General features: G+C 44.2%; 1 protein-coding gene across 6 annotated transcripts in view; it reads right to left on the bottom strand.

Moving 5' to 3' along the window:
• CDC14B (cell division cycle 14B) overlaps positions 1–9,922 on the bottom strand; it is a 101,946-nt gene extending 92,024 nt beyond the window's left edge. For 5 of the 6 annotated variants that reach the window (XM_041736640.1, XM_041736629.1, XM_041736675.1 and 2 more), the window contains exon 1: positions 8,103–8,405. In XM_041736640.1, coding sequence (XP_041592574.1) covers positions 8,103–8,262 — 160 coding nt within the window. In that variant the 5' untranslated portion in view covers positions 8,263–8,405. Of the gene's footprint in view, positions 1–8,102; positions 8,406–9,112; positions 9,539–9,828 lie in introns of those variants that run through there. The other variant, XM_041736692.1, reaches the window with a different exon arrangement.
• Positions 9,923–12,575: the final 2,653 nt, after the last annotated feature.

The following is a 12,575-nucleotide window of genomic DNA, read 5'->3' as shown; positions in this document are numbered from 1 at the left end:
CTGTGCGCTTTGCCCAGCACCCCCGCACCCACTTACCTCACTCAGAAAGGTGCCTGTCCTAAGCGAGGGACAGCTCTGAAGTGTTTGAAATCAGTCTATCCAGGCTTTTCACCCAACTTACAGATAATTATGTAAAAGTAACTCTAATGTGAAGGACCTTAAAGGATTTACTAAGATTAAAAATAATACTCTGTGGCTAGTATGGGAAGGAAAATAAAATACTGGCTACTAGAATTTTGTTTTCAGTTTAATTACAGGAAAAGATTTAAAGATATAATTTCTTATCAAATCTAACTACCACCTTTGCCAAATACATTGGGTCTCCATGCCCCCTGAAAGGCCCACTGAAGGGCAATTTTGTTTTATTCAAAATAACAACAGAAAAATGTCCCGTCTGCCTATAATATAGACACCGCTCTGTGAAATACTTTTAAAACGATGTTCTAGGGCACAGTCATGCTTTAAATTAACCATTCTGAAAAGTTTATATTCTCTCAGTAAAGAATTTAATGTATTTGTTTTATTTTCTATAACTCTCTACCTGAAGCTCTCCCATGAGGCCTCTTCATCTTTACAAAGACCCTCCCCCCAAAGGTTAGCTGCAATTTATAAGGCAATATACAATCTCTTCAGTGTAATAAAAATACATAACAGCCTCAAAAAGAAGAAATAGCTTTGCTTTATTCTTCCTCTTACAAGGAATCTTTAAAGAGAAATGGTAACATTTTTCCCAAGGCAGAAAAGATTGTCAAGGCAGTGCCAAATCTCTTCCACTGCTCTGACAAATACCAAGCCAGCCTCATCTGGAGCTCTTCTGCCCTGAAGATCACTCTTAGAAGCAGAGAAAGGAACACACTGCATTTTCACTGTGCTGATTCACTGGACCTTTGGAGTATTTACACGTATGGGGGAAATGTTTGCTTCTGAGCTTGAAGTCTTTCCAACCGTGATGACTGTCTCAGTCTGCCTTTGCAATCCAGGCCCAGTCCTGGCATACTTCTCATACTTAGAAACCGTTTATGGAGCCCTGGCTGTCAAGGAGGCACCAAGCCAGGCACTTCGCATGCATCTGCATCACTTCTTCCTCCCAACAACACTGTGCACTTTTTACTTTCAAACAGAGGAGAGAACAGAGGCTCCGAAAGGTTAATAATCCAGCTGTGTTCAATCCGATTAAGGGCAGACACTAGCTGTGTCTCTGCTGTCCTCATACCTAACCACTAGAACTAACTCTTTGAATACCCTCTGAACAAAGTTTTTCTTCCCCAAAGATTTCAACCATGAGGTGGCTTCTCTGTATGCTAGTTATTCCTCAGACTCTCCAAGTTTCATTTTCTCAACACAAGACAAACTCTATGAGACCAGGGATTATCTCCAGCAGTGACCTATTTTTACCACCTAAGGAAGGAAAAAACAAAACAAAACAAAACAAAACAAAACAAAACAAAACCTGGCAGAGTAGTTATTCATTATACATGTGGTTGAATGAATGAAATATCCAGAAAACCTGGGCTGTGATGACAGCCAATTTGGAAAACAGCATGAGCACAGGAGGACGTGAATTGTGTATATAGTTTGCTCATATTTCCAAATTCACTAGGTAATTATCTAAATTTAACTTTGCAGATACCACTTATGGAGCATCTAGTAGGACATCACCTATAAGCCTATGTAAGCACAAGACTAAATAGTACACGTCCAACAAATCATTATCTATAACTCTGCTAAAATAGCTTTATCTGTTGTAAAAAAAAATAAAAGCCAGGTAGTATGGTTTTCCCAAAAAGAAAGTGCATCAATTTGGCCAAAATTACTTCTCTCTAGCCTTAGCTTCTGAGGGAAAAGTGGATGGTTGTGGTATTTCAAGATGATCTCTTGAAATTCTGTTTAGTAATGACACACTTGTCCTGTCAATTCATAGGTGCCCAGAGACCATCGCAGAAACTTCCAAGAGATGTCATTGATATGTATCCAATGCCATCCTTCCATTCTAAAAATCTACAATGTGGTTCAATTCATTCCCATTCAAGGCACAGAGAAATTATAGTTTGCACTGACTGGTAACTCCTAGCATTAGTACCATCTCTGTCATCCAGTTATTCCACTTTCCCTTCATCTCCATGCCCAACCACTCTGTCCAGTGAAACAGTAACAACGCCAACAATGTTAACTTTTTGTGTGTGGTGCCCCAGTGCCTAAGGAATTAGACCTAAAACAGGTAACTAACACGACACCATCATAAGTAAAGACGTTGAAGAATTAAGCATATAAATCAAGAAAGTAAATTAGAAAGAGGTCATAAGCAAGAAGGAAAACGAACACTACATGCTTTGATGAGCTTCAATTATTTTTTTTTGAGCTTCAATTATTGAAACTCAATAATCTGCTACATGAAAGTCTTGAAGAAAAATGAATTTATTTCCTCCCTGAATCAGTGCCCAGGTAACCATATTCCTTTTTTATCAAAAAGAAAAAAAAAATGCTTCTATCACTGCAAACAATGAATATGCAAGACTATTTTACATACTAAGCATTCAATAAATACTTTTTGAATTAATGAATAAATTTTCCATGTCTAGTGTGAATTTTTTAAATCCTAAAAAGAAAAGGAGGCTGGAGGCAGTGCTATATCTGTTTAATCTGATAAGTATCTGATATACCATTAATCGGTGCTTTTAAATGACAATCCTGACCTCAACTAGAGATTCTCCAAAAAGATTATTTACCATTATAATATAGACAGCCTTAAACTATCATAGCAGACACTGAAAAAAAATTTTAAGACAAACCACCAAGAATCTTTTTTCCCCAAAAATCTTTTTTAACCAATAATTACCAATTATTTTTACTAGTCAGAAGTTTAAAAAATAAAAAAGTAAAATAAATTGAAGTTCTGTACCAGCTATTAATCCTACAAATTGTCAAGCTTAGGGATAATACAGTAATTTCATACTCCTTAATTTTTTTTCCTTTATTAATAAAGAGGAAAGGAGAATGTGCACTATCATTTATGGCCCTCTTTAAGGGATAGGAATATAGAGATCAAAAGAGTCAGACTTCTGACTGCAAGGAGGTTCACAGGAAAATCAAAAACCTGCGTCCAACATTTTTCCTTTGGTATTTCTCCCACCTGTAAATGATGATACTTAATTCCAAAGCCAATCAAAAACCCTCCTCTCTTCCTTTCTTCCCCAGCTTCTCTGACTGGTAACAACTCATTCTGATTATGTCTTTACTCAGTATCTCTTTCACATTAATGTATACAGTTTATAGTTTTCATTATCTTTTTTTAACATGATGCACTGGAACTGCATGATGAATATAGCTTAGGTAAAAATTCATGTCATTGCACATGGCAAGAACTGAGTGAACAATCAAGGAGAGGGGATGGGGACCACATGGGAATAAGACATGGGTAAGCTCCTGGTAAATGCCCAGTGCAGCCAGGGGGCTGGCTAGACACTAAGAAAATAGTGGCCACATAACAAAGGACTACAGGAAACAAAAATAGGCATTCAGCATCTTACATTAAATATATACACAGAGGCGCCCCAGTGGTTCTGTGAGTCAGGAGCTAGGCTCCATTATGGCTCAGGTCACATCTTGGGGCCCTGGGATGGAGCCCCAGTGGGCTGCCTGCTCAGTGGGGAATCAGCTTGAGATTCTCTCTCCCACTCCCTCTGTCCTTCCCCACCCCTCGAAGGTACCAGCACTCTCTTATTCTCTAAAATAAATAAATCTTTTTTTAAAATGTGAACCATGAAATACCCTGCAATCTATGGGAATGGAATTTGACTTAACAGATTAAAATAGGTTGCAATAAAAATAACAAGGAACTAAAAAAAATAAAAAATAAAAAATAACAAGGGACTAAAATAAAAAAAAAATCCGTGTATTTCAGGGCAGAGTGGGCAGAAGTGATAATGTGCATTAATCTTTACAAACCAACGCCACTGGTAAGTCTGCAATCCTGTTAGCAAGTGAGGAAGTGGAATGAATTGCTGGGGGGAAATGCTGGTAGTACAGCAGCTTTGGAAAAAAGGCTGCAGGTTAAACACGGCCTTACCATGCAACTCTGCAATTCCCCTCCTAGGTGCATATATGCAAAACAGAAAACATCTCTACGCAAAAACCTGTACACGAATGCTCATAGCAGCATTATTCATAATCGCCAAAAAAGTCCACCAATGAATGGATAAACCTATATATATTTTGGCCAGGCCTCTTCACTTCTACTTTACAGATACAATCATACATGTAGGTAGGTAGATACACTGATGCAGTAGCTGCCATCTGCAGGGATTGAAAACCCCCACATAACCATTTATTTATTACCATTATATAAATCATAATTCAGCCACATAATGCAATACCGTACAGCCATCAAAAGAGGACTCTTCGTGGGGCACCTGGTAGCTCAGTGGTTGGGCATCTGCCTTGGGCTCAGGGTGTGATCCTGGGGTCCTAGGAGCTAGTCCCCAATTGGGCTCTCTCTGTGTCTCTCATGAATAAATAAAATCTTTTTTTTTTTTTTAAAGGACTCTTCTTGCTGATATGGCAAAATCTGTATAAACTTAAACATGCATAGAAAAAGGGAAGAAGGGATCCCTGGGTGGCGCAGCGGTTTGGCGCCTGCCTTTGGCCCAGGGCGCGATCCTGGAGACCCGGGATCGAATCCCACATCGGGCTCCCGGTGCATGGAGCCTGCTTCTCACTCCGCCTGTGTCTCTGCCTCTCTCTCTCTCTCTCTCTGTGGCTATCATAAATTAAAAAAAAAAAAAAAAATTAAAAAAAAAAAAAAAAAAAGAAAAAGAAAAAGGGAAGAAAATATTACTGGGGAGATTAACTACATTTATATATCTCCTTTGGTAATGCTCAACTTAGAAAACATTAAGGAAACAAACCGAGGAAAAAAACAAGTTGGGGAGGATGGGACCAGGCTGTCACTTGCTGAGGTTCAAGCCCAATAAAAAGTAATCTGCACTCTAAAACAGACTAATTCAGTACCATTTTTCTAGGAAACTAAGATGGTCACTAAGAGATACCTGGACAAATTCCAGGCAAAGTTGACTCCCTTAGATTTCCCACACACACACACACTGAGGCTGGACCTTTCCATAATCTGGGTTTTTTTTTTTTTTTTTCATAATCTGGGTTTGTAATCTAAATAACAGAATTTTGATTTTATTTTTTAAGTTCATTTTTAATTAACTAATTTAAAGATTTTATTTATTCATGAGAACCACAGAGAGAGGCAGAGATACAGGCAGAGGGAGAATAATTCTTCCAAGGGACTAAGAAGGTGGTCGGGGATTTCAAGGTCAGATGTGTCTTCTCCCATTTTCTGGGGACTCTGAGGTAGAACAGTTTATAAGAATGCATCACTTTCCAATGAAGCGTCTGGCTTTGGAGGTAGACCACCTAAACATTCAAAGGGGAAATACTGCACTAAGGCTGGCTTTTACTTGTTTTTAAAGATTTTTTGAATACAACAAATCTCTCAAAGCTTTTAATTTCAAGCTGAAGAGTTTAATTAAAATACTTTGTTTTTCGGTACTTGAGGCTATAGGAGATGCCTGGCAAACCTAGAAATGTCAAGTTTTGTGGTCTAAATGGAAATAGAGGCCAAGAAAGAACCAATGAATATATCTGTTCTCCAATTCCTTGGCCTCTCTGTATCTTGATTTTTCTCATTTATAAAATCTGAACAGTGGTATGTTTTCTTGGGTTGCTTTGTTTACTGTTCAATGCATAAAACTCTTCAAAATACAGCTTTTTATATTAAATAAATCAGTGACCGGAAGAGAGAGATAAACGTTGGAAGTAAACACAAATACCAAAACGGCTAAAAAAAAAAAAAAAAAAAAAAAAAGATTTTATGATGGGGGACTTGATCCCAGGACCCCGGAATCACAACCTGAGCTAAAGGCAGATGCCCAACCACTGAGCCACCCAGGTGCCCCCCAGAATTCTGATTTTATATAATGCACCAGTTCTTTCCTCAATATTCGGCTTAGCAATATTTTCTGAAGTTAAATCATTGTGTTCAGGAAAGCCAGCCATAAAGGAGGAAGATCTAGCCCAATGACTTTACTGTCAAAAACTTTCTTTTTGATGGAGACAAGCTAAATGTTCATCAATAGGAAGCTGTCTAAAGAAATTATAAAACATATATGTATTTAGGGGCACCTGGCTGGCTCAGCAGAGAGTACGTCAGACTCTTGATCTTGGGGGTGTGAATTCCAGCCCCACATTGAATGTAGAGATTACTTAAAAAAAAAAAACAAAATCTTAAAAAACATATATATTTGAATACACATGTACTTTATGGTTTTATTTTCTAAAACCATATCTACTTTGGCCTATGCAGTAATTAAAGTCAAATAAAGCAGGTTCACATGTACTAATCCTTCTGCTAAGAGAGAACACTGTGAAGAAAAAACAATGTACAAAACAACATGTATGCTACCATGCTTGAGTAGGACAGATAACATATAGGTGTATGCACACACAAGTCTCCTTCTGGAAGGGTTCACTGGAAACTAGGAACTTCAGTTGCCTCTGGGGAAGGACACTCGGTAGTGCCACCAACTTTTCACTATAAACTCCTGTGGACCTTCCGAAGGAAGAGTGCCCTACTTGCCCTAAAAATTAAATGCTATGTAGCAAAGTTCCTTTGAAGAGACATGAATAACAAAGACGTAAGGAATGTGTGGGGTCGTCCAGGCGGTCTCCTGGGCCAGGCCAGGGGGGTGGGACCCGCTCTCAGCTTCGGCCAAGCAGGTCACCTGAATCAGTGCCACGTGCTGCGGTGGGGCCGGGCACGTGCCAGCGGGGACCCGCCCCTCAGGTGACCCCTCCCTCCCTGAACGGTTCCCAGGGGGCATCCACCCCGCGCCCAGAAACCTTCCCCTCCACTCGCAGCTTCGTTAAAGTCGACCTTAACTTTCCAACTGTCCATCAACCTGGGAAACAATTTCTATTAAATATGCGTTTGCCTGAACACTTTCCAAATTCATATTCTGACCACTCCAGCTCACCCGGCTTATCAAAGGCGACGGGTGGGAAACAGTTTATGAAAGTCCCACACGCCAAAGCGTACACCGTTCCGCGCCACAGAAAACACTGCACATTCCCTCAAAATCGTAGCCAGCTCTGCTGTTTACAAAGCGTTTCCACATACATCGTGACATGTAATATCTTCACACACTTCAGTGTCAATCCTGGCAAACCCAACAGCTGCCACACTGGATTCACTGGTCTTCAAGAACTGTAGAAGCAGCACTGAGAATCAAAGGCTACCAAAGGGCTGCTCTTCTCCAGCCCAGGCTGGCTGCGATTTCTCCAAAGGGACCCCCCCAGGCTCTGGGCACGCACCGCGGCTCAGGAGCCGTCAGTGTCACACCTGCCTGGTGGAAGCCCGGGAGGGGCGCTGGCCCCCGGGGAGGAGCTGGCCCGGTCGGGGCGACGACGTGGCCCCGGACGGGGGGCAGGCCCCGGGGGCCGCTAGCCTGGAGGGGGAGGGGCTGGCCCGGGTCGGGGAGGGCGGGGAGGTGGCCCCGGGGGCCGCAGGTGCCGCGCGCCGGGGGGCGGGCCGGGGGCGGTGCGGCCCGGAGCGGGGACGCGGGAACGCCGCCGAGGCCGGGCGGACGCCGGGTGAAGCCGGCCGCTGCTCCGGTGCCTGCGCATTCCGCGGGCTCGGGAACCCTCCGGGGTGATTCAGGGCTTCCGACCCCTCCGTGGGCCCACGGAGCCTGCAGCCCCGGGAGGCGCGATCACCCCGACTCAGGAAGAGCCCGAGGCGCCGAGCTGACGCCAGCAATTTAGAAAGGTGACCCTCGGTGCCTTTTGCTGGGGTAGCAGCGTGCAAAACGGATAAAGTTACAGCTTGCGGCACACCCGGAGGGAGAGTCGGGGGAGGCACCCGGGGAGCCCGGCCGCGGAAGGGGCGTGGCGGGTGGGGCTCCGAGGGGGGCGGGGGCGGAGGCGTGCGGGTCGGCCCCGAGGGGCGCCTGCACTGCGGAGGAGGGGCTCGGGCCCCGGGCCCCGCGCGGGGGGCCGCGTGTCTGGGCGCCCCGGCCCGCGCCCGCTCGCCGGCTCACCGGTGATGTCCAGGTACAGGTCATCCTGCAGGTCCAGGCGGTGCCGTTCCTGCGACGTGGAGCTGCGACTCTTCTTCACTCCGGGCGAGGACGCCGAGCAGCGCCGCGAGCAGGGGGGCGCGGCGGCCCAGTTCGGCCGCCGCTCGCTCTTCCGCTTCATGGAGGCGGCCGCGGCCCTTCAGGGGGCCACGACCATGGCCCAGCGCGCCCGCTCGCCCGCCGCGGCCCCCGCCAGCCCCCCGCGTGGGTGCCCGGGGACGGCGGGCGGCGGTGCAGCCGGAGGAGGGGCCGGGCCCAGCGCGCCTGCCCCGCGCCCTCCCGCCGCCGCCAGCGCCCCCAGCCCGGCCCCAGGTGTCTGCAGCCCGCCGGCGCGGCCGAGGCGACGCTGCTGCCTGCGGCGGGGGGGCTGCCCGGGGTCACCGCGCGCGCCCACTGCGGCCGCGGACGCTGCTGCCGAGGCGCCGCAGCACAGCGGGCCGCGGCTCCCGGGGACCCCAGGAGGGCTGCTCCGTGCAGCTTCATTCACAAAAAAGGGCCCACAACCCTCCTCGGGGCCCTCAGACCTGGGCTTTTCATTGGCCGGTGCGACGTGACGCCACGCCGACGGGGCCTTTCTACAGGCAGGTGCCCGGTGACGCCATAAAGAAAAGTCTGCGCGGTTCCACCAATCAGATATAAACGTGTGCTCGGGCCCCCTCCCCCCATCCGCCTGCCCCCAACTTTTGTCTGCCGGGTGCTCCTGCAGCGCCGAGACCCCGGGTCGCGCTGCCTTCGGGGCGTCCGCGGAGCCCCCTCCAGCCCACCTGGGACTGACCTCCAGGGCTTCGGCGTGTACGTTTGTAAGAATATTTCTGGGCTTTCCTTGTAAGCGCGCCCAGTGAAAGGGTTCGTGCCACGGCTGCTGGCTGGGGAAAGAGTAGTGACCGATTAAACTGTTCGTAGACTTCAGGTGAAGGTGATGTCACAACTGACCCCCACCCCTTTCCGACCTGGGTGTGCCCGGCACTCACGGGGACGAAACGGGGACTAAGAGGTCGGTCAGCCCGCCGTGCAAACACGATCCACCTCCTTCCCCTTGGAAGCCAGGGCCCGCATTTCACTCCGTAATTGTGTACACCAGTTGCTGAATTTTTCTTAAAAGTATCGACAGATCCAATTATTTAAGTATGGAAGCAAGTAGCGGATTTAATCCTTGAACTTTAGTCTTGCAATCTGGCTTCCTATCTTATTTCTTCTGGGTATCTCTGGAACATACCCAAAACTGTCATTTTGGAGACACTTTAAACAAATGTTCATGGTGGCACCTAAGAAGGTGAATAGATTGGAGTGTAATCTTTAGGCCTCAGAGCCCCGAATTTGACATCTTGCAGTCTATTCCTAATTTTTCACCAGCATTTTAACGTCTTATCCTGCAGTTCCGCAATGACTGCCAGCCTCTGGAAGAGAAAGGTAAATTCGAGTCAGTCCCCATTGAAGCGTCTCAGAAATGCAAATTTTGATGGAGTACCTGGGGCGGGGGACTATTTGACTTATATTGTTGAAGACCTTTATCCTTTAGCACTGCTAATTAAGGAAGGAAAGGGGGTTGGGGAAAGAAGATTCTGACTCAGCTGAACAGCCTGGAACTACGATCAGCCACTTAGACCAGAAGCTTAGTAATCATGTCCTTTCATCCCGTTTTCCCCTAAGGAAATCAGTGAAGGCCTTAAATATAAAAATGGCCTACCTGTTTGTCTGCAGGGGCAGCAACGAAGGGAAAGAACTCGGAGCTTGAGTAATGCTATGCAAACTCTGCAGAAACCTATCCTCCCACGTCCTCCGCTTTAACCGGAAGTAGGAGGCCTTGCTGGCCTTAGGGGCTCAGCAGGGGAAAGGCCACCTTTGCCCAGACTATCTGGGATTTTGCAAAAGCAAGTCTTTTGTTTCGTTTATTGAGGTATAATTGACATGAAACGTTATATTAGGTTCAGGTGTACAACATGTTGCAAAATAATCACCACAGCCAGTCTAGTTAACATCCAAGTAGGTCTTGTTTTGAGTAGGTATTACATGGAATTGTCGTCTTGGATCTCTAGAATGAAAGAAATGCAAATACCCCCATATACTGTTTATTTAAGGATCCCTTATGTAAGTGTCAAACTAAGATTGAAGTGCCAGAAATTGCACTTACATACTTAACATTTTCTCCTTCAAACTTATTATTGAGGCTGGAAATTCTAACAAAACACCTATGATTCCAATAAAAGAAAAAAAGTGTGATAAAAATAAGCACAGATAATTATATTGTTTGAGCATTTTCACATTTTAGAAACAGAGAATTAAGGTTTTGTTAGTATAACATCATTAAGAGAGAAAATACATAATTATACTTGTAATTTTGCAGAAATGTCTCACATTCTTGAGAGTAGGAAGTCCGTATGCTAAGTACACATATCGAAATTTTAAACTCCATTTATATTTTGTTTTTAGGTCATGTTTAGGTAATGATAGGAAAGTACTATTTCTTAGTGATATTTGTTTTTTGTGTGTTGCACTTGAGTAATTTGGCTTTTCCTGTTGTTCAATAAGCTGATTCCTAGGTTATGAGAAATTGGCCATAGGAAATGTAGTTTAGTTTGCTTGGTTGATTGGTTAGTTTCTTGTCTACTGTTTGACCATTGATCATAAAATTTTAGAGCTTGAAAACACTACACGATATTTAATCCAAGGCTTAAACAGTGAGGACAAGGGGATCCACAGAAGTGACAGGCGCAGGGCTGGAGTAAGAACCTAAATACTCTTCAGGACTCTGGCTTTCCCTGGCCTGTCTGAGCTTAGAGAACAGATGCGTCTGGTTGTGATCCTCAATATTATGAGCAGCACAGTGAAAAGCAAGAAAGGAGGGAAGGAGTTCTCTAAAATATTCCTCTCTCCTAGGTAAATTCACCCAGAAAAGAATATGATTATGCAACCTTTACTTTTATTTTGGGGGGGGGAACATTTTCTGATATGTGTATTTCAGACAAGTCATACTCTGAAAATTTGAAATCTTACCCTAAAATTAGTATAAACTGATCCATAGATACATTGTTAAAATTTCAAATGATGGGGAACTAGCCCAGCTCAGTGTGTAGAGCATGCAACTCTTGATCTCACAGTTTTAAGTTTGAGCCCCATGTTGGGTGTAGAGATTACTTAAAACTAAAATCTTGGGCAGCCTAGGTGGCTCAGCGATTTAGCGCTGCCTTCAGCCCAGGGTGGATTCTGGAGACACGGGATTGTATCCTGCGTTGGGCTCCTTGCAGGGAGCCTGCTTCTCCCTCTGCCTGTGTCTTTGCCTCTGTGTGTGTGTGTGTGTGTGTGTGTCTTTCATAAATAAATAAATAAATCTAAAATAAATAAATAAATAAATAAATTTAAAAACAAAACAAAGGGATCCCTGGGTGGCGCAGCGGTTTGGCGCCTGCCTTTGGCCCAGGGCGCGATCCTGGAGACCCGGGATTGAATCCCACATCGGGCTCCCGGTGCATGGAGCCTGCTTCTCCCTCTGCCTGTGTCTCTGCCTCTCTCTCTATCTCTCTGTGACTATCATAAATAAATAAAAATTAAAAAAATTAAAACAAAACAAAACCATGCAGTCTATGATACTTTGTTATAGCAGCCCAAGACAAGTGATAATATCTATAAAAATTCATACTAAAGAATTTATGGATAAAGTATTAGAGTGTAACACTTAAAAATGGCTCAATAAACATATTCTCTATCTTGTTCTATCTACCTATTTACCTATCTATCTACCTATGAAACAACGATAGCAGAGTATTAAGAATTGTTGAATTCAGGGAAAAAAATTGTTGAATACAGCTAATGGTTATTTTTTCATTCTTCCTACTTTTTTATGTTTGAAAATTTTCATAAAGTCAATTTTTCTCTATATTCTTACATATTTTAAAGACTTTATTTTTAAGTAATCTCTGCACATGTAGGTTTGAACCCCATGATCAAACCTACAACTCTAAGATCAAGAGTCACATGCTCCACTGACTGAGCCAGGCAGGTGCCTCTATATTCTTACATATTTTTAAATTCTTGGGCAGCCCAGGTGGCTCAGCAGTTTAGTGCCACCTTCAGCCTAGGGCATGATCCTGGAGACCCGGGATGGAGTCCCACGTCAGGCTCCCTGCATGGAGCCTGCTTCTCCCTCTGGCTCTGCCTCTCTCTGTGTGTCTCTCATGAATAGATAAATAAAATCTTTTAAAAATAAATAAATGAATAAATTCTTTCCTTGATTTTGCCTAGGGTAGTATTCAATTTCTAGATTAACTTGAAGAAAATTGACATATTTACAATATTGAATTTCTTTCACAGTAATTTCTTAAAATATTGATTTTCTTTAATTAAAGGAAAAGGTTCACCTTTAAATTTCAGTCCTTTCTGACTTCAGTAAGTAAACTACCATAGGTTTATTATAAGCATGATTTTGTGTATTGTTCT

This window comes from Vulpes lagopus, chromosome 2 (genome assembly GCF_018345385.1).
Source record: "Vulpes lagopus strain Blue_001 chromosome 2, ASM1834538v1, whole genome shotgun sequence".
Lineage (NCBI taxonomy): Eukaryota > Metazoa > Chordata > Mammalia > Carnivora > Canidae > Vulpes > Vulpes lagopus.
The sequence above is the reverse complement of the archived record's forward strand: the minus strand, read 5'-3'. Positions and strand labels throughout refer to the sequence as shown.